At 58.7% G+C, this 21,875-nt stretch overlaps 1 protein-coding gene and 1 long non-coding RNA gene across 2 annotated transcripts; one reads left to right on the forward strand and one right to left on the reverse strand.

The window, feature by feature from the left end:
• Positions 1 to 4,453: 4,453 nt before the first annotated feature.
• LOC125151624 (uncharacterized) lies at positions 4,454 to 6,069 on the reverse strand. Its single transcript, XR_007146885.1, has 2 exons — positions 5,844 to 6,069; positions 4,454 to 4,571 (listed from the first exon to the last, which is right to left on the reverse strand). It is a non-coding gene; the product is annotated as an uncharacterized LOC125151624 (long non-coding RNA).
• A 10,301-nt stretch (positions 6,070 to 16,370) lies between these two features.
• On the forward strand, positions 16,371 to 20,626 carry TEX19 (testis expressed 19). The gene is given in 3 exon segments (XM_047834060.1): positions 16,371 to 16,413; positions 17,685 to 18,170; positions 18,172 to 20,626. Coding segments are annotated over 2 exon segments (1,335 nt in total). The 5' UTR covers positions 16,371 to 16,413; positions 17,685 to 17,966; the 3' UTR covers positions 19,303 to 20,626.
• The last annotated feature ends 1,249 nt before the right edge of the window (positions 20,627 to 21,875 follow it).

Consider the following 21,875-nt stretch of genomic DNA (forward strand, 5'->3'; position numbering starts at 1 on the left):
CACCATGACACAAGGATCGGCAGTTGCTATGGACGGGACACGGGCCTCCCAAAGGTGCCGAGGGTCAGACTTCTGGAGTCCTGCTCTTCAAATGGGAACACAGGCTACGGCTTTACGCAAGGGCCCCATGGGGCGTCTGTCACGTGGCACATCACCTCCTCCCCGGGAGTTCCTGCCCTGGCCGCAGGGCCAGCGCGTCACTTTCCCACATTACCTGGCATTTCCGAAGGGCCTGGATATTAAGGAGTCGGTGTTTTAAGCTGTGCCTGATGACCCTGGGGTCAAACCCTCTCATGGTGACGTGAGCACCACCCACTTCTCGGGGCCTCTCTCCAGTTCGCCAGCACAGACCACGGCTTTCCGAATGAGAAGCCCAGAGCTTGTCAACTTCAGGCCCAAACAGCTGCGTGTGAGGTTCCGCAGACAAGGGCGACCTTCGGCTGGGGATGCAGGGCCCTGGGCTCTGACACGGTACCTTGCATCTGTCCAGTTCCCTGGGGCTGGGCCAGCTGGGGGGACCACAGCAGGTAGCCTGGCTGAGGCCTGCGACCCTTGAGTGGGGGGCACTGGCCTGTCTTGGGGTTGAACGTGTGTCTGAATGTACCTGGGTGTCATCCAGGGTGAGCCCCGGACGAGCTCGACCATCCCTGAGGCTTTGTGACAAAGACCAGCTCGGGTGGCTGGGCAGGCAGCGTCACCTGCGCACGGGACCACAGGGGGTGTTGTGGGAGCCCACGCTGACAGTCACCTGCTATTTATCGGCCAGAGTCCCAGTCGCCACGGGAAGAGCGAAACAAGAGTAGCCTTGGCCAACGTCCATGACAGCTCAGGGGTCAGGGCCGTGTCACCCTGGGCCACCACCTTGGCCGTCTTCTGTGCTTCTCCGGGGCTTGGCCCAGCCTGGACTGTGCAAAGGATGAGAACGCTATGGCTGTTTTGTTGCCTGTTCCCATGGTAGTTTCAAGTTCATTTCAGAAGCCATGGAAAACACGGAGGAGCTGAAGGTGTCAATGTCCCGTGTCACCCACGCCCAAAGGTGGCCTTTGCCAGCATCTGGGTCTCAGCCCTCTAACTCTGGGTCCCAGTCTCTAAGGCCAGGCCCTCTCCATCCATGATCCTGTGATCATTAGTTGGCTCTTCTGTTTACTTCAATTCACCAGACTTGGCCTGGGGGGAGGGGACCCAGAAACCAAGCTCCAACCCTCAGACACTGCATACCCACTCTTTTACACGCAAACACGTGCACACTCACAAGCATATGGTCTCAGTGCACACTCACGCCCACGCCACACGCTCTTGCCCATAACTGTGTGCGCTCAAATGCTCACAAGTGCACACTCATGGCAGGACTGTGGCAGGAGGCAGAGCCGGACTGGGGGAGGAAGGACTGGGGCAGGAGGCAGAGCCGGACCGGATGTGCCTCCTGTCCCACTTCATCCCTGCAGCCAGGGCCTCTGCCAGAGAGGACCCTGGGCCCCGAGAGCCGTCGGGACCCCACGGAAACTGTCCTGACTGCACGGATCAGAGGACAGAGGCCAGGACAGACTGCAGAGACGAGTGTTCCAGCAAGTTTCAGAGGACAGGCAGTTGGCGCAGATTCTTCCTGGAGCCGCGGGGTACTGGGCCCCACCTGGGCCGGAGCATGTGGCTGGCGCTCCTTTGCAGGAGGCGGTTGGTTCGGGGAGGCCACCCAGCCTGAAATGACCACCAGGGGGAGCCATTGGCATGGTAAATCAGCCACATCCAGGGCCAGGAAATCTGCGCTGCCTGGGATCCCCAGGCCACATCACTGGGGCAGGTCAGGTGCACCTGCCTCTGTGGGCCCCGGAGGTATCCCCTGATGGCGCCCCTGGCAGGTCCAGCTGCAGGGTCCACGGCGGCCGCAAGGGATTGACCTGAGGGCCTCCCACATGGGTTTGGTGGCCTTCACTCTGGGAGCAGGTAGGTTGGCCACCTTTGCACAGGGTCCTCCCCAGGAGGAGCTGAGAGGGTCGGAACCTTCTAGCAATGCTCTCTGCAGGCTGGTCCTGCTCTTGCTTCAACACGAATGGATTGAACTGAAGTAAATATTTAAAACTGTAATCAAAAAGATTGTTACTGGTTCAGCACAGAAGACAGACTATGATGGGCTGGCTTCCTGGAGGCCAGTCGGCCAGAGGTTGGGGGAGGCCAGTCCAACACCACTCAGATTCACCCGGAATCCTAATCCTTGATGCGTGTACTACCCACCCCTCCCAGAGCAGAGGGACTGTGAGCCGGCCATGTGGTGCTGCCTCTGCCTGCCGGAATCTTCCAGCTGGGGAGCCTACAGCCCCAACTCCAAAGGCACCCAGAAGTCTCTGGAAAGAGCTGGCACAGAAACCAGGTGGAGTGCTGTGGGACCAGTGGAGGTGGGGGGACCCTCCGGGTTCCCATCGTCACTAAGGAGGAAGATGGAGACTTCACCTGTGACTAGAGAAGTGGTGTGGCCAGGATTGATCTGTCCCAGAGAAGGAGACGACACGGCGAAAAACAGGGGCTTTCTGAGGAAGAGCTCAGGACAAGAGCTTGATGCAAAACTCTTCTCACTTTATTTAGTTAAAAAAACGACACACAAAGAAATGGGTACTAAACGGTCAAACCGCATAGAATAGCCAACATCCGAAACCAGGCGTCTCCCAGCGCACACCAGCGTCCCCACTGCCGCGACAGGGTCTCCTGGAGCCCCAGAGACCGTCCGGGCGGAGGCAAGCACACATCCCCGTCGCCCCCACCTCCGCATGCTCCGGGGCGCGCGTGTCCCACTCCACACACCCCTGCGTGTGGCCAAGGGCGGGGCCAGGGTCCAGACGCTCACCCTGCACCCCACTTCACAAGCGGCGCGGCAGCAACCGTTCGCGAAGCGCGTCGCCCAGGGCGTCGCGTTCCAGGCTCCGGCTCCGTGGCATTTGGCGGAGGAGAACCTCTCTCCCGCTTACAGGCTTTTAAAAGGGTCCCTTCCACGGAGGCAGAGACGGTCCCGATCCTCAGTCCCGACGCAGCTCCCCATTCTTCGTCCCCAGGCACCGGCCCCCCTATTCTTGGCCGGTGGCTCCCCTGGCTGTCGTGGGGAGGGGGCAGCCAGGACGACGGTGGCCACTTGGGCCTCGGGCCCTCCGTTCTGGGGCCCTCGGCCGAAGGGCTGGAAGCGGGCCAGCTCCCCCAGGGCCGAGGCTCCCACGGCAGCCAGGCTCCCCCCACTGGGCCCGCTGCTCCCGGGCTCGGGCTCGGTGGTGCCGGGATCCCACCCGTGGGAGGAGGAGGCCAGGGGCCCGGTGATGCGGGGGGGGGGGGGGGGGGGGCGTCCCCCCCTCCCCCGCCCCCGCCCCGGCCCAGGGGGAAGAAGAGAGGATGGCGAGGCCCCTCTTCAGCAGGGCTGTGTCCGCAGGGACCAGCTCCTCGTCCCGCCCCGGAGGAGAGGACTCCAGAACGCGCAGCTTCCACCGGTGCAGGTCCTGCTTCTGGGGTGCGTCTTGGGGTCCCACCGCCCACACCTCATCGGGCTCCAGCAGCACTTTCCAGCACTTTCCAGGACTTTCCGCAGGACCCACCCCGGCGTCGTCGTCGTCTTCCGGAGGTAGACGGCATCGCAGCAGCCCGCCACGGAGAGGCGCTGCGGGTCCCTTACCCAGGCCTCGGCCTCGGCCTCGGCCTGGGCCTCGGCGGGGTCCACGGCCTCGGCCTCGGCGGGGTCCACGGCCTGCGTGGTGCCCCGCTCCAACACCGTGGGCTCCCCCGGGGGCAGGTCCACTCTGAGAAGCCCCTGCCACGGAGGAGGGGGCCTCGGCCAGTGTGCGCAGGCGGGGGGGCCCCCGGAGCCTCCAGGGGAGGCTCTGGGTCCAGCCAGCGTCCTCAGGGCCCTGGCCCCGGGGTGCTGCGTCCTGAGGCTCCAGCTCGGTGGGCGCGAAGTGGTGGTCCGGGCGCTCCTCCTCCGACCCCGGGGTGGGGGGTGGGGGGTGGGGGGGGCCGCCCCCCACTCCACAGACCCCCTCCTGGGCGGGGCGACCCTGGCCCTGCCCCCAGCTCAGCCCCACCCCCGGGCCCCCCGGCCCTGCTCAGGCCCCGCCCCGGCGGGGGTCCGTGGGCTCAGGGTCCCAGTGTCCCTCCTCCCAGTCTTCCGACTCCAGCGAGTCTCTGAGCTCCAGGAAGGCAGCCTTGAAGCAAGCGAAGCAAATCCCCAGCTGGCCGCCATGTCGAAGCTGATACCTCCAGGACGCGCGGAGGTAGGACACGCCCTCGTCCCCGTACCGCACGCTGACCGGGCGGCACATGGCCACGCTGCCTGCCTCCTACCGCGGTGGGCAGCGAGGGTGGGACGCGCCGGGCACTTCAGGTGGCCTGGCCCACAGGTGGGGGGAGGGGCGGGGGAGGAGGAGGAGGAGGAAGGCGAGGATCAGGAGGGGGACAGAAAGAAAGGGGTTTCTTGTGCAGGCACTTGGGGAGGGGTGGGGTGGGCGAGCTGGGTCCCAGTCCAACAGAGACCTGCAGAGGTTGGGCAGGTTGGACTTCCGGAAGATTCTTCAGCTCCCGAGATGGCTCTATCCTCTGGGAAGCTGCAAAGGGAGAGAGAGCAAGTGAGGTCGGGTGCCCCTTGCAGGCCGGCGGGAGGGGCACCGGGGGGAGCCGGGGCAGGGGGCCGATGGGTGGAGACCTGGCCCTTTCAGCCCTGCCCTGCCCAGGGCAGCTGCTCGCGAGGCCTGCGGGGCACACGGCCCCTCAGCCCCCCACCCCCCCCAGTCGGCCTTGCCCGGCAGCACCCGAGAGGACCTCAGGGAAACCGAGGGGATCTGATGGGAAACTGCCAGAAGCTGATGAAACTCAGAGCACCTGGTGGGAGCTGAGGGGATCTGAGGGAACATGGGGGAACCTGAGGGAAAGTGCCGGAAGCTGAGGGAACCTGATGGGATCTGACAGACACTGAGAGAAGCTGATGGGATTTGACAGAAGATGAGAGGACCTGACAGAACCTGAGGGAACCCGAGGGAACCTGACAGTCAGTAGCCGAGAGAAACTGATGGATCCTGAAGGAATCCGAGAAAACTTGAGACAAACTGACAGAACCTGATGGAAACTGCCAGATGCTGAGGGAACGTGGGGGAACCTGAGGGAAACTGCTGGAAGCTGAGAGAACCTGACGGGATCTGAGGAAACCTGAAAAAAAACGGAAGAACCTGGTGGAAACTGCCTGATGCTGAGGGAAACTTATGGAAGCTGAGAGAACCTGACAGAACCTGAGGGAATCTGATGGGATTTGACAGAATCTGAGAAAACCTAAGACAGAACCTGATGGAAACTGCCAGATGCTGAGGGAACGTGGGGGAACCTGAGGGAAACTTCTGGAAGCTGGGGAAACCTGATGGGATCCGAGGAAACCTGAAAGAACCTGAGAAAACCCGAGAGAAACGGACAGAGCCTGATGGAAACTGCCAGATGCTGAGGGAACCTGCCTGGAAGCTGAGGGAAACCTATGGAAACCGATGGAAGCTGAGAGAACCTGACAGAACCTGAGGGAAAGTGGTGGGATCTGAGGGAAACTGACAGAACCTGATGGATCCTGATGGAAGCGGAGGGAACGTGGGGGAACCTGAGGGAAACTGCTGGAAGCTGGGAGAACCTGATGGAAGCTGATGGACGCTGAGGGAAACTAACAGAATCTGAACGAACCTGAGGGAACCTGACAGAAGCTGAAAGAATCTGATGGAACCTGATGGAAACTCAGGGAACCACCCCCAGCCACCTCAGCCTCTCACCCCACCTCACCCCACCCCACCCCACCCCGTGGGCCCGTGTCCCCTGGACCCTCTCCTCGCCCGAGGGGCCCTCACCCTGCCTGGCACCTCCCTCCTACAGGCACCCCGCCCCCCCCCCCCGAAAGGAGGGAGGCAGTGCACCTGGGAGTATAAAGGGCCCTTTCCCATGATGCCCTGGGCTCATCTGCATATCTCCCATGAGCCTCGGCCCACCAGCAACTGAAAGTGCGGAGTCACCCACCTCCCTCCCAGGAGCCCCGTGCGGCCCCCAGGCGGGGCAGGCTGTCCCCCTCTGGCCCCCCCAGCACCGCCGGGGCTCCGCGAGCGCGCGTGTGTGTGTGTGTGTGTGTGCGCGCGCTCTGGCCCATAGAACTCTTCTCGTCCTTTCTGTCTGAGGGTTTCTGGAACTGGGCAGGTGAACGCTTTTCCGATGGCCCTTGTCCCTTCGTGGGTGACCTGCCGGCCCCGGGTCCTGTCCCGTGGTTTAAAGTGGGTTTTTTCTAGTTGTCTCTTGATTAAAGGTTTTTTATGAATTCCAGAAAATGTTCAATTCTCAATTATTTACATTTGAAACACATTTCCCCTAGTCTGGCTCTTCTTTTCACTTGTATTTATTTATTTATTTATTTTGATTTTTTATTAATTTATGGTTTTTATTTATTTTTGAGAGACAGAGAGAGAGAGAGACAGAGCATGAGCGGGGGAGGGGCAGAGAGAGGGAGACACAGAATCCAAAGCAGGCTCCAGGCTCCGAGCTGACAACACAGAGCCCGATACACAGAGCCCGATACAATTAAGTCGATGCTTAAATGACTGAGGTACCCAGGCGCCCCATGTTTTCACTTTTAAAATAAAGATTCTTTGGGCGCCTGGGTGGCTTAGTGGGCTGAGCATCCGACTTAGGCTCAGGTCATGATCTCACAGTTCGTGGATTTGAGTCCCACGTCAGGCTCTGTGCTGACAGCTGGGAACCTGGAGCCTGTTTCCGATTCTGTGTCTCCCTCTCTCTCTGCCCCTCCCCTGCTCATGCTCTGTCTCTCTCTCTGTCAAAAATAAATAAAAATTTTTAAAAAATAAAATAAAGATTCTCTAGGGCACCTGCGTGGCTTAGTTGGTTGGGCATCCAACTTCCGCTCGGGTCATGATCTCACGGTTCGTGGGTTCAAGCCCCATGTTGGGCTCTGTGTTGGCAGCTTGGGGGCTGGAGCCTGCTTCGGATTCTGTGTCTCCCCCTCTCTCTACCCCTCCCCCACTCATGCTCGCTCTCTCTCTTTCTCTGAAAAAATAAACATTAAAAAATCAAAAAGAAATAAAAAATAAAATAAAATAAAGATTCTCTGAACACTTTCTTTTTTGAACATAGACTTTATCTTTAGAGCATTTTGGGTTCACAGCAAAATTGGACAGAAGGTACATAGTTCCTCTATGCACCCTGCCCCTCACGTGTGTAGCCTCCCCACTGTCAGCATCGGCACCGGTCATACATTTGTCATAATTGGTGAACCTGGAGAAGACACAGCCAGCCTCTGGAACACGGCTGCAAAGTTCCTGGGGTCTGCGGTTCTCAAAACTTGCTGCACATTAAGGTTTTCCTGGGAACTCACGTCACAGCATGTAGCAGACAGGCCCGAGGTGACCCCCAGAGGCCACGCCCTCCCTGTGATTGGAGGGAGCCTACGACTTCCCTCCAACCGAGAAGGGGTACTGAGGGTGGGTGCTGCTGCCTGATGAAGTCACATTATGTGGCAGAGGGGTGTCCCGACTGCAATGACACTACTATGAATTTACATAAGACCCCAAGCCAGCTCTTGCTGTCTCCTCCCGGCCTTCAAGAGGGAAACAGCCAAGCAGGGAGCTGTGGCCAGGCTCTGGGATCTGAAAGCGCACCCAGCTGACAGCCAGGAAAGCCGAGGCCCTTAGTCCTACAACCACAGGATAGGACTTCTGTCAGCTGAGAGCACAATCCATGCGACACTTGGGTTGCACTGTGTGAGACCCTGAGCGAGGGCCCAGCCAAGGCAAATCCCAACTCCCAGTCCATGGAAACCGGAAGAAAGTACATGTGTGCTCTGTTAAGCCAATAAGCTTGGTCATTTGTTATGAAGCAACAGAAAACTAACATTTGTGCATATGGTTCTATCAGAATTCTCACATGGGCCCCAGGCATCAGTGTCTCTTAAGTTCTCCAGATGTTTCCAATATGCTGTACAATTCAAGAACCGGTGCCTAGACACCTGGGTGAACTTAGAAGTTTTCACAGATATCGGGTCATTAACCCTCCACCCTCCCCTGGCCTTAGCCTTACTGATGCCCAAGCCAGGCTCTGCACGATCCCCGAATACCCATGGCCCACCCAACCCCCAAGTCACACCACCCTGCGACTAAGGCAGCTTACCGTGACCTGCCACAAACTGCGTAGTGTGTGACTGGACCCGCCTCATGTTCCTAACCAAAGCCACGACCTGGAGGCCAGCAAGGACCAGACCCCGGCCCCCAGAGCTTCCCGCGTTCCAAAGCGCCGTGTCCATAGGCCCAGGACACGTAAGCTCTACGGACAAGGGTGAAGGGGGAGAAGCCCAAAAGAGTGAGTGTGGCCAAGGCTTGTCAGACTAGAAGAGGGCCGGGATGACCTCTCTGGTCAAGCTTAAGAGCCCCCCGCTGCCCCAAGGGCCGAGGCCCTTGAGACGAAAGAGGCCAAAGCCCGGTGTGCCTTTGAGCCTGCTACGGTGCTTGTCTGTGTCTCATCCGAGAGGACTGTGCAGCTTCCAAGGCTTAGAGAACATTCCAGAGATGTTTGTGGGGTGGACACATTCCCGCTTCTTGGCTGGCTTGGTGACCTCCGTCCTCGGGATGACCATCAAAGTGTTGCTGACCTACTTCATTCCCAGGCACCGCATCCCCTGGATGGGTTCGGAGCCAACCTGGCCTGGCGCTTTTCCCGGGCACAGACCCCGCCAGCGTGTCCGGGAATCTGACCTGAGCACGGCCGGTTGTGCCCAGAGAAACCACCTGACCCAAAAAGCCTATAAGCCCACACGGGCTTGGATCTGAGGGCAGGTGACCCAGTTGGAGTCAGGCCCTAATAAGAAAGGAAAGCGTGTTTAAATAATCAAGTGATTCACCGAAGAAAACCTTCTTGGAAACTGTTATTGTAATCATCACTGAGACGGAAAGGCTGCACATGTTGATGGAACCGAGTACTTGGGGTCTGAGCCAACGTTTGCACGGTTGCTGTTCCACGGCAAGGAAAGGCCGCCCTCAGCTCCGCCGAGATGCAGAAGTTTCTACTGGCTTCTCTTTCATTCCTCCTCACGGGCACTAAGCCAGGAGAGGCAGAGCTTCACTGTAGAGAGTCTTCAGGGAGACCCTGCCTGCTGACGGGGAGGAGGGCCCCCGCCTCCACGGGACGGGCACGCGACGCGGGCATGGAGATGGGACCCCCGTGGCCGTGGAGGACAGATGCGCTCTCAAAGTTGCCCGTTGATTTCCAATTTTTTTACTGACTTGCCCCATAAAGTGAGAGTTGTGTTTCCAAAGGAACAGAAAGGCACGAAGACAAGGACAAATAATAATTCTCTGAGCGACAAGGCTAATGACTCCCAGTAAGCCGTGAAAATGAGTAAGGGTCGCGAGTTCTCTGTAAGATAGCTCTCAGAGCCAGTAGTGTCTCTGCCCCTGCACTCGCCTGGGGCGCCCCGGGTCACACGTGAGCGGGCGTCTCCAGCCCGTATTCCAGTCTCTGTCAGAGGCACGTGCTTCTATGGGGACATTAAGTTTAGTGCTGTAATAAGTCTGCCGTCAGCGCAGTGTCTTGGATTTGACGTCCATGTCATGTGCACACGGTGCGTACAACTAATTGTCTTCATTTGGTTTCGTCTTATCATTCGGAGTTTACAGAACCAAATAGTTCGGCTGCCTCTGTTTCCCCGTCTGTTCTGAAGACGGCTCCTTGTTGGCCCGCTCCCCATCCAGCTGCCCGCTCTCCTGTCAGGGGCCCAGTCACCTTCTGCCTCCAGCCGCCACTCTTTACAGGTTTGACTGCAAAGGACTCTCTTCCCCGAAACCTGCCTTTTGCCCTTTCCGGTGTTTGGGCAGCGCAAGCCCGGGAGGCTTCCTGGGGGCGCCCGTCATAAGAGTTGCTCCTCGCCCCACCCACAGTGCGTTCTGCAGCGAGGCTCCACTCTCCCTGCCGTCCCTGTTTGATTTTCTTCGTCCTACTCGCTCCCGTCTGAAATTATGGTCCTTGTCTACCCAGGAGACTACTATCCATCTCTCCCATGGAAATGCAGCCTCCAGAGCAGGGAACGGTCTTTTTTCTTTAACCACTAAATTCCCCAACCTAGGATGAGCGCTCGGCGGACATTTGCCAGAGGGACGACGGGGCACAACGGATGGATGAGTGACAGTAAGTCCCGGTGGGAACGGCCCCTTGGCTCTAGTGTCCCAGGTTTGCCGTGGTGTTGCCGTGGGACCTCCACGATGGGGAAAGCGCCGGCCCTTCCGGACCAGGTCTGCCTGCCAGTGTGCCTTCTGGGGCCGAAGGTTCTGTGTTTCACTGGAATGAGGAAATCCCACGGTTAAAAGGTGCTGCTGTTGAGCCACATCTCAGCGAGAGCTTGGGCTGCGGGACCCCGGGGTGGCGCGTGGGGAGTCGGTGCCGGGATCCCTGCGGATGGCGTTGTGTGCGGGAGGCGGGAGGCAGGAGGACTGGGCGTGGGGCCTCATCCCGGCAGACAAGAACCTGCTGGAAACCGGCTGAGCTCTTCCTTCTGTCCTCAGCCACTGTCTCTCCCAGCAAATGTGCACGGATGGTCTCCCTGGGGAGCCGGGAGCTCCTTTCTTCCGGAGCATTCCTGGGACCCCTCAGAGCCGCGCTGGCTTGTGGAGAGAAGCCACGGGCCACAATGGGGGGTGGCCTAGCTTTCCTAAGCCTTCTGTTGAAGGAGATGTTCCCGGGGGCATGAAGATGGCGAGGACAAGAGAGAAAGGAAACATTTGCTCTGAAAGTTGACCTCTCTTAGCCCCTCGAGAAGATGACTTTATGACAAGTCCCCCTGAGGGCAGTGCTGGGAGGAGAAGGGGCCCCGAGACTCACTTGTAAAAGGGCCCGCCTTCGCCGTGGCTTCTTGTTGGCAACGTCCAAACAGAGCCATGGGGCACACGTGGAGGCCTCTCCCCAGCCTCAGTCCCTCCCCCTGGGGTGTGACCACGGCATCCCCGCAGCCCTGTGAGGCAGGAGTCTCACTGCCTGGTGTTCAGGGGAGGAATGTACTGGAGACACAGGACTGGCATCCAGGGAGGAGAGCCAGGCCTATGCCCCTCTCCTGAGACCCCCAAGCTCATCACCCCTGGGTGACAATACAGAAATGTCGCATCAGCCTGCAGATAGGGCCCATGGGATGCTCTTCCTCGCTGTGTGTAGGGGGGAACAAGATGCTGGGCTGGGAAGGACACAAAGCCTCAAGTGGGGGATGAGAACCTGGGCTGTCCCCATATGCTGTGGCTTCCGAGGGTATTTTCTGGAGAGGGGTGGGCTTCAAGTGCCTGTGGACACCTGAGAATGAGGGGATCAGAACCTCAAAGAAGTCAGTCAGCTCCCTGCCCTTCTAGGACCCACCTTGGCTCCCATCTCCTGGTCAGGACGTCCTGCAGAGTCACAGGCCACACAGCCCACGGCCCTCTCTCCATTTGCACCACGAGGAAAGGACAGGCGCACATCCAGCGTGCTTGCTGGACAGACCCGCAGACAGTGGGGAAGGGGCTGGGCAACAGGAGCCAGGCATGGGGAGAGGAAGGTAGGGAGGGGCCCAAAGGTGCTGGTGGCCAGGGGCAGCCCTTGTCGGTGGGGGACACCGAGAACCTTCCTCTTCTGCGTGGTGACTCAGCCTGGACCTGAGAGGCTCACTGCTCAGTCCAGAGCCAGGGGCAGGGGCACGGGGCCAGGGCTCCTGCGAAAAATGGGAATTTGGGGCTGTTGCTGCCCTCAGGAGTTGTGGGGCCCCACGCCCTAAGTCTATTGTGCTCTGTGCAAAAGCAACTCTGCGTGCCTGTGATTCACTTTGAGAATTAACCAGAAAAATGTCACATTTCTCATTAAAAGTGACTGTAAAGCCTTGCTCCACACATAATAATAATGAGCATGATTATATGGGGTCGTGCAGGGGAACCACGATTTTCCCAAGGGAACTCATTCCCACTGCATTGCTAAATTCAGTGGCAAACGAGGTTCGGTGAAGAGGAACCAGCTCCAGGGGGCGCCTTCCAGAGGCCACAGCCCCTCAGGGTGGCGGATTGTCATCAAGGTGGGTGACAGTAACCTGGACACTCACTTGGGAGGGGAAATGACCTGGCCCAGAGCCAGGGTCCCGCCATCTGGGTGACACTTTCCTTCCGCAAACGTGCTCTGGCCTCCCCTGACCTTGGAGATGGACTATTCTGGACTTGCTCCTGCATCCAGAGCAGCCCAGGGTGGACAATGGGCAGCCTGTCTCTTGTCCTCAAGACCCCGCCCTCAGGCACTCCGCCCAGGGATAGCCCCTCCATTGTAGGGCTCCGGCCGGAGTGCCTCTGTCCCCATGCTCAGTCCTGTTTTCTCCCTCTTCCTTTCATGCTTGGACTTGGAGATTGACGCTGTTCGGTTTCACCGGGGCTGTCTTCTGCTGTGTCCAATCCGTATTACATGTGTTACAGCCTGACAGAAGGTTCTGAGCTTCGGATCTGGATCGTCCATTTCCGTTTTTACGGGTTCTTTCTAATCCACGCGTAAGTTCTTTCCTTCCTGTGCCCTACCGTTTTCGTCTTGGCTACTCAGAAGGCCTCTGGGGCAATGCAGGCCAGGGAGTCCCCTTGCTCTGAAGCCTAATGAAAAAGTAGGAGGGAGTTTTTCATGGAGTGAAATTTATTCGATTTCAGATCCTTTTGTCAGGAGGTATGGACTTTTTACCTCCGGTGTGAAAAATGTCTTTTATGGAAAGATGCCTTGGCTGTAAAAGTAAGCTGTTGGTAACACCTTAGTGGTCCAACTTTACTTCTCTGTCTATCCAGAAATTCAAAGCGCTTGGGAAGGCCGGGCCGACCCGGTTTTGAGCTTTGGGAGGCTTGTGCCGTAGGCAGCACAGCTCCTCCTCATTTACCTGTTCTGACCGCTGGCCTCTGGGCAGCTGTTGCAGAATCCAGTTTTGCGATTTTGAGAAGCTGTTTCCCTCAGCCCAAAGTCCTCATCCCGTTTTCCTCCTCCGGGTCAAATAGGCCTGCGGGATCTTTCTAGGCCTTGGTGTCAGGGGCGGCAAGCCCAGCCTCACAGACTGAGGGCCTATAGACACATGCGAGAAGCTGGAGTCCAAAAGCCCAGGCACTTCCCACGTGTAGTGAGAGAAGAAAGGCTCTTTCTGAAAACTCCAGAGCGGGTCAAGGGCCATCGAGAGCACGGGCCGGGTCTGAAGTCAGCTGGATGACGTCCCCAAAGATGTCCATGTCCTAATATCATAACCTGGGTGTATATCACCTGCCCGGCTACAGACACTTTCCAGGTGTGATCAAGTTAGGGACCTTGAGGCGGGGTGGGGGTGGGGTTAGCTTGGATTCAAGTGGGCTTAATGGCATCTCAAGGGTCCCTACGAGAGAGGTAGGGGGTCGGAGTCAGAGAGAGAAGGTGAGAGGACAGAAATAGAGGTCAGCCAGGAGAGAGGGCTCTGTGCTGCTGGCCTGGGGATGGAGGAAGGGGCCGTGAGCCGACGTGTGCATGCCCTCCTGAAGCTGGAAAAGACAAGAGAGGGGATTGTCCCTGAAGATTCCAGAAAGAGCCAGCCCTGCAGTCTTCAGACTTCAGACGTGCAGAACTGTAAGGGAATAAATCTGTCTGTGGTTATCTGTTCGGCTCACGTAGGATGATCGTGTCTCTGGCTGGGGGACCTGGGGGATGCCCTGTTTCCAGTGCACCCCCCTCTCCATCCAGGGGCACAGGTGCCTCCCAGACAGAGTGTGACCAGGGCTGGGCAGGCGGACAGCACACAAGGAGGCGGTCATGTGGGGGCTTGGGGAAGACACGGTGCTCCCTCCTTGCAGAGACGTTCACCCTGAATCTGGTCCCTCTCGGGGCTGCGCTGGCTGGGCACGGAGCCTCCGCTGCCGGGAAGTGGCATGGCTGATGGAAACCCGCGTAGCTACGTGGGGTCTGGGTGGACATGGTGGCCTTGGCTATGCGGGAGCACCATGCACTCCCGAGGCTTGACATGAAGGAACTTGAGGCAGATTCCAGGGGCTGTCGAGTCTTCTCCCAAAGGGCTTTGGGCGGCAGCAGACCCGGGAAAGGAGGTGGGGACGTCTACCCAGCGTCAGCCCCTGGGTCTGGAAGTGTGGAGGGTGGGACCCGGCCCTGCCCTGGAGGGTCCACATTCTAAGGGAGACCCAGCGTGAGGTAGCCAAGAGGGACTAGACACGTGGGTGGTGGTTCCAACCCGCCAGGGTTCAGATGCCCGGTCTGCCGGTCCTCACAGCGGGGGCACAGGGCCACGCTTGCAGGCACGGCCCCCCAGTCCTCAGCACTGCTCATCTGCTGGAGGGGAGCTGGGCTGCGGGGGAGGGATGGAGGCATGGCCTCTGCCACAAAGATGTCCCTGGCGGAGCAGAAGCTTGATAACCCTGGGTACTGAGAAGGGAAATGGAAAAATGTCTCCCCAAATTGTTTCATTTTGTGCCCTGAGTTTCTTCTCTCTGTGTCAAATAGAGACCTGAGTCAGGCTCCGTCGTACGCTCTGGATTATTGGCCGGGAGGGGAGCTAGAGAACAAAGGGATCACACATCGTGACAGAGGCGTCGATAAAGGCGTGTATCAGCAGCAGAAGCGACGCCAGGGCGCTGACGGCTTGCTAGGTTAGCAGACAGGTGAGGATTCGCCAGGAGGGCCGCTCTGGTTCATTAGCGCGCCAGCCTGGGAGGGGCCGGAAAGGGGGGCGCTGCATCCCTGCAGGTCATGGCAGGTCCCCCCACCCACTCTCCCGAGGCAGCCGCCTGCCCCTCCCACTGACCAAAGGCTCCACCCCCCACCCACAGTACAGCATGGCCGTTGCCCCCTCCGTCCGAGGGGAAACGGGAACAAGTCGATTTGGGGCACACATACGTGCATGTGTGTGGTCACGTGTGCGCACACATACATGAGGTGTGTAAGTATAAATATCAATATATGATAGTGTACGTGTGTATACAATGTGTGCATATGATGCAATCACATAACCTAATCGTGCATAATACGTACACGTGTACAATCATGTACGTCCATGTAAAATAATGCAATCGAGGGGGTGACATCCGTCAACTCTGCCCCTTCTGTTGGTAAGAAACAAGTCACAGTTTCCACTTTCAATCACAGGGAGGGCATGACTGACCGGGGGTCACTTTGGGGGGGTCCACCACATGGTGTGACATGGACACGGGGACTTCTCAAACATCCAAGACAATTTGACTTGCAGCAAAATTCAAGAAACACTGATCCAAGGAACTTTGCTGTCACCCAATGACAGAAGCAGCTTGTGTCTTCTCCAGGCGCTGCCCCGTCCAGGCCCAGCTGCGCATTTGTTCATCAGGGACACTCATCAGATGTCCTGGGGGACGTGCCAGGTGCAGTTGGACACACTGGTTGGAAGTTTGGAAGGGAGGGCTGAATGACCTGATTATTTGGTAAATTATTTAAACAGCCATGTAGCTATACTCTTGTGTTACATTTTTTACAAAAGACATTTAAATAAAAAGTTATGAGGCAAAGGACACAAGCAAAAAAGTGAAAGAATAAGGTGAAAATGTAAGAAACTGATATTATGGTCTGGTGAACTAAAGATTCTGACCAGAAAGATAGAGGGTGCCTGGGGGGCTCAGGTGGTTAAAAGTCCCACTTCAGCTCAGGTTATGATCTCACGGTTCATGAGTTCGAGCCCCGCGTCGGGTTCTGGGCTGACAGCTCAGAGCCTGGAGCCTGCTTCTCATTCTGTGTCTCCCTCTCTCTCTCTCAAAAATAAATAAACATTAAATAATAATAATAAATTTTTTTAAAAAAGATCTTTTCTCGAGGAAGAGATTGACACATTCGACCTCATCCACAGAGTCTAAACAAAGGGAGATAAAGCACAAAAGTGGGAAATGTGTTTCAAATGTAAATAATTGAGAATTGAACATTTTCTGGAATTCATAAAAAACCTTTAATCAAGAGACAACTAGAAAAAACCCACTTTAAACCACGGGACAGGACCCGGGGCCGGCAGGTCACCCACGAAGGGACAAGGGCCATCGGAAAAGCGTTCACCTGCCCAGTTCCAGAAACCCTCAGACAGAAAGGACGAGAAGAGTTCTATGGGCCAGAGCGCGCGCACACACACACACACACACACACACACACACACGCGCGCTCGCGGAGCCCCGGCGGTGCTGGGGGGGCCAGAGGGGGACAGCCTGCCCCGCCTGGGGGCCGCACGGGGCTCCTGGGAGGGAGGTGGGTGACTCCGCACTTTCAGTTGCTGATGGGCCGAGGCTCATGGGAGATATGCAGATGAGCCCAGGGCATCATGGGAAAGGGCCCTTTATACTCCCAGGTGCACTGCCTCCCTCCTTTGGGGGGGGGGGGCGGGGTGCCTGTAGGAGGGAGGTGCCAGGCAGGGTGAGGGCCCCTCGGGCGAGGAGAGGGTCCAGGGGACACGGGCCCACGGGGTGGGGTGGGGTGGGGTGAGGTGGGGTGAGAGGCTGAGGTGGCTGGGGGTGGTTCCCTGAGTTTCCATCAGGTTCCATCAGATTCTTTCAGCTTCTGTCAGGTTCCCTCAGGTTCGTTCAGATTCTGTTAGTTTCCCTCAGCGTCCATCAGCTTCCATCAGGTTCTCCCAGCTTCCAGCAGTTTCCCTCAGGTTCCCCCACGTTCCCTCCGCTTCCATCAGGATCCATCAGGTTCTGTCAGTTTCCCTCAGATCCCACCACTTTCCCTCAGGTTCTGTCAGGTTCTCTCAGCTTCCATCGGTTTCCATAGGTTTCCCTCAGCTTCCAGGCAGGTTCCCTCAGCATCTGGCAGTTTCCATCGGGCTCTGTCCATTTCTCTCGGGTTTTCTCAGGTTCTTTCAGGTTTCCTCGGATCCCATCAGGTTTCCCCAGCTTCCAGAAGTTTCCCTCAGGTTCCCCCACGTTCCCTCAGCATCTGGCAGTTTCCATCAGGTTCTGTCTTAGGTTTTCTCAGATTCTGTCAAATCCCATCAGATTCCCTCAGGTTCTGTCAGGTTCTCTCAGCTTCCATAAGTTTCCCTCAGCATCAGGCAGTTTCCACCAGGTTCTTCCGTTTTTTTTCAGGTTTCCTCAGATCCCGTCAGGTTCTCTCAGCTTCCAGCAGTTTCCCTCAGGTTCCCCCACGTTCCCTCAGCATCTGGCAGTTTCCATCAGGTTCTGTCAGTTTGTCTCAAGTTTTCTCGGATTCCTTCAGGATCCATCAGTTTCTCTCGGCTACTGACTGTCAGGTTCCCTCGGGTTCCCTCAGGTTCTGTCAGGTCCTCTCATCTTCTGTCAAATCCCATCAGCTTCTCTCAGTGTCTGTCAGATCCCATCAGGTTCCCTCAGCTTCCGGCACTTTCCCTCAGGTTCCCCCATGTTCCCTCAGATCCCCTCAGCTCCCACCAGGTGCTCTGAGTTTCATCAGCTTCTGGCAGTTTCCCATCAGATCCCCTCGGTTTCCCTGAGGTCCTCTCGGGTGCTGCCGGGCAAGGCCGACTGGGGGGGTGGGGGGCTGAGGGGCCGTGTGCCCCGCAGGCCTCGCGAGCAGCTGCCCTGGGCAGGGCAGGGCTGAAAGGGCCAGGTCTCCACCCATCGGCCCCCTGCCCCGGCTCCCCCCGGTGCCCCTCCCGCCGGCCTGCAAGGGGCACCCGACCTCACTTGCTCTCTCTCCCTTTGCAGCTTCCCAGAGGATAGAGCCATCTCGGGAGCTGAAGAATCTTCCGGAAGTCCAACCTGCCCAACCTCTGCAGGTCTCTGTTGGACTGGGACCCAGCTCGCCCACCCCACCCCTCCCCAAGTGCCTGCACAAGAAACCCCTTTCTTTCTGTCCCCCTCCTGATCCTCGCCTTCCTCCTCCTCCTCCTCCCCCGCCCCTCCCCCCACCTGTGGGCCAGGCCACCTGAAGTGCCCGGCGCGTCCCACCCTCGCTGCCCACCGCGGTAGGAGGCAGGCAGCGTGGCCATGTGCCGCCCGGTCAGCGTGCGGTACGGGGACGAGGGCGTGTCCTACCTCCGCGCGTCCTGGAGGTATCAGCTTCGACATGGCGGCCAGCTGGGGATTTGCTTCGCTTGCTTCAAGGCTGCCTTCCTGGAGCTCAGAGACTCGCTGGAGTCGGAAGACTGGGAGGAGGGAGACTGGGACCCTGAGCCCACGGACCCCCGCCGGGGCGGGGCCTGAGCAGGGCCGGGGCCCGGGGGTGGGGCTGAGCTGGGGGCAGGGCCAGGGTCGCCCCGCCCAGGAGGGGGTCTGTGGAGTGGGGGGCGGCCCCCCCCACCCCCCACCCCCCACCCCGGGGTCGGAGGAGGAGCGCCCGGACCACCACTTCGCGCCCACCGAGCTGGAGCCTCAGGACGCAGCACCCCGGGGCCAGGGCCCTGAGGACGCTGGCTGGACCCAGAGCCTCCCCTGGAGGCTCGGGGGGCCCCCCCGCCTGCGCACACTGGCCGAGGCCCCCTCCTCCGTGGCAGGGGCTTCTCAGAGTGGACCTGCCCCCGGGGGAGCCCACGGTGTTGGAGCGGGGCACCACGCGGGCCGTGGACCCCGCCGAGGCCGAGGCCGTGGACCCCGCCGAGGCCCAGGCCGAGGCCGAGGCCGAGGCCTGGGTAAGGGACCCGCAGCGCCTCTCCGTGGCGGGCTGCTGCGATGCCGTCTACCTCCGGAAGACGACGACGACGACGCCGGGGTGGGTCCTGCGGAAAGTCCTGGAAAGTGCTGGAAAGTGCTGCTGGAGCCCGATGAGGTGTGGGCGGTGGGACCCCAAGACGCACCCCAGAAGCAGGACCTGCACCGGTGGAAGCTGCGCGTTCTGGAGTCCTCTCCTCCGGGGCGGGACGAGGAGCTGGTCCCTGCGGACACAGCCCTGCTGAAGAGGGGCCTCGCCATCCTCTCTTCTTCCCCCGGGGCCGGGGCGGGGGCGGGGGAGGGGGGGACGCCCCCCCCCACCCTCCCCGCATCACCCGGGCCCCCGGCCTCCTCCTCCCATGGGTGGGATCCCGGCACCACCGAGCCCGAGCCCGGGAGCAGCGGGCCCAGTGGGGGGAGCCTGGCTGCCGTGGGAGCCTCGGCCCTGGGGGAGCTGGCCCGCTTCCAGCCCTTCGGCCGAGGGCCCCAGAACGGAGGGCCCGAGGCCCAAGTGGCCACCGTCGTCCTGGCTGCCCCCTCCCCACGACAGCCAGGGGAGCCACCGGCCAAGAATAGGGGGGCCGGTGCCTGGGGACGAAGAATGGGGAGCTGCGTCGGGACTGAGGATCGGGACCGTCTCTGCCTCCGTGGAAGGGACCCTTTTAAAAGCCTGTAAGCGGGAGAGAGGTTCTCCTCCGCCAAATGCCACGGAGCCGGAGCCTGGAACGCGACGCCCTGGGCGACGCGCTTCGCGAACGGTTGCTGCCGCGCCGCTTGTGAAGTGGGGTGCAGGGTGAGCGTCTGGACCCCGGCCCCGCCCTTGGCCACACGCAGGGGTGTGTGGAGTGGGACACGCGCGCCCCGGAGCATGCGGAGGTGGGGGCGACGGGGATGTGTGCTTGCCTCCGCCGGGACGGTCTCTGGGGCTCCAGGAGACCCTGTCGCGGCAGTGGGGACGCTGGTGTGCGCTGGGAGAGGCCTGGTTTCGGATGTTGGCTATTCTTTGCAGTTTGACCGTTTAGTACCCATTTCTTTGCGTGTCGTTTGTTAACTAAATAAAGTCAGAAGAGTTTTGCATCAAGCCGTGGGCTGAGTCATCTTTCAGTTAGTCCTTGTTGATTGGCTTTGTCATCTCAGTGCTTTGGATGAGTCCTTGGCAGGTTTCGATCTCCCAGAGTAGGAGACAGAAGTGGGACAGCACAGGGCAGGTGAGTCAAGTTCGGCTCCTGGTAAAAGAGTTTGGTTCCCTGGTGCTTCTCACGTTATTTATAAACAAACACATGCACACTGGAAATAAAGGGCCGTGTTTGAACAATAATGGCTGTGGCAGGGGCAGGGACCAGCCTCCCAGGGTGCTGCTCCTTCTCAGGAGTAGGGTGCTCTAGCAGACACAGGGCGCCGTGGGCAGAGAAGATGCTGTGAAGCAGTCGGTTCTCCTTGGAAATGACTGATCTGGAGGTTTCTGAAGCCCTCTGTTGGTGTCTCTGGGTGACACAGCCTTCCCATGATTCAAGGGTGGGCTGTATCTCTTTCAGTGACAGACACAGGTCCACTCCGGAGGGTTTTACTGTGAATTAGGGTTACCCCTAGCAACTTTGAGGGCAGTCTCCCTCCTGTGTGTGCAGAAGCCAGGCTCCCGGTTAAATCATGAAGGCCTCTGATGCTAATTAAGTGGTGACAAAGCAATCATGCAGCACGAGTTTGCAACCCTGCACTTCAACAGCCCTGATAATTCTACAAGAGTTTAGTGAGTTGGAGTCCGTTGGGACACGTGCCTGGCTCCTCTCCCAAACAAACCCAGCCTGGTCTTGCCTTCGTCCCCTCTCCATCCCTCCAGGTTAAACAGTCCATTCATCCATTATTCCAGCCAACCCTTGTTTGGGGCAGCCTCTTTTTGTTTTTCCTCAATGACCAGGCTTCTTGGCAGTACTGGGGGTGCTGGTCAGGGCCAGGCAGTCCTCCGGCAGCGCCCAGGCGAGAGCTCCCCTCCATACCAGACTGCCGGTAGTGCCTGAGCACGTCCCACCTGAAAACAGAGAAGACACCGACTCACCAGGTGATGGCGAAAGCAAAACAAAAATGAAATCCTCCCAAAATGAAATATGTAGCTACCATCTGAATGACGTGCCCAGTAGGTAACCATGTAGGTACGTGTTCGTCACAGCACCGTTCACAGTCCAAATGGCCAGATGAAGGGGTGAACAAATGCGACACGTTCGTGCAACGGAGCGTTATTCACCATAAGAGGAGTGAGGCACCGGCGCACGCCACAGTGTGGACGAACTCCCAGAGCGTCACGCCCGGTGGGGGGAGGCCATGCCGTAGGACTCCACTCACGTGGATGTCTAATAGACAACTGCACAGAGACAGAGCTGATCATGCTTGCCAGGGACCGGGGGAAAGGGGGAAGCGGAGTCATTGCTCAACGGGTGTAGGGTCTCCTTTGGAGACACTGACAATGTTCTAGAACTGGATAGAGGTGACAGTTGCACAGTAGTTAATTGCATAATAGGTTATGAGCAATTTCACCTCAAACTTAAAAAATCAAATGTCAAAGTCATAGCACATCAGTCCAGAGTAGAGATACCTGTGTGCTCGTCCCAGGGGACCCGTGAAAACCCCCACCCCCGAACGCCCCCAGACAGGGCTCCAATGCGAATTATTCTCTCCACTGAAAACAGCTGCATCCATTCAGGCTGCTAAGGGCACGGCTGGCCCTCACGCTGCCTCAGATCACAGGGCAGATTTTCTCTCTGAATTTGAATCAGCACCACAAACAACTACACTCACTTGCATTCACAGCTCAGGCAGGTCCCTGTGGAGGGTCGTTCCTGTCCGATGTCCAGGCAGCAGTAAAAATTATTTGTTGTTGATCAGAAAACCGAATTTAACTGGGACCCCTGTATCCTATCAGGCGCCGCTGCACCAGCCCGAGGACAGACCCGCCTGTGGCATAGGAACCAGGCCCAGAGCGCAGGACACAGAGGGCAGGGGCCCGAGGGAGGGGCGGTGGACACCGAGCGTATGCCTCCTGGAGGGGGCCAGCGAGGCGTGGAATCCCTGCAGGTCCCGGAACATCCCCCCACCCCCGGGGCAGCTGCCCATCAGGCGGGGGCCCCATGACCCCAGAGCTGCTGCGTTTCCAAGAGAAGCAAGAGGTCAGGACTGGCCAGCTCTCCTGACGGTTTACGCCAGTAAGACCTCAATGGACACCATTGGGACGTACGTCTATGTGGCTGACCACAAGCA

Source organism: Prionailurus viverrinus, chromosome E1 (assembly GCF_022837055.1).
Source record: "Prionailurus viverrinus isolate Anna chromosome E1, UM_Priviv_1.0, whole genome shotgun sequence".
NCBI lineage: Eukaryota > Metazoa > Chordata > Mammalia > Carnivora > Felidae > Prionailurus > Prionailurus viverrinus.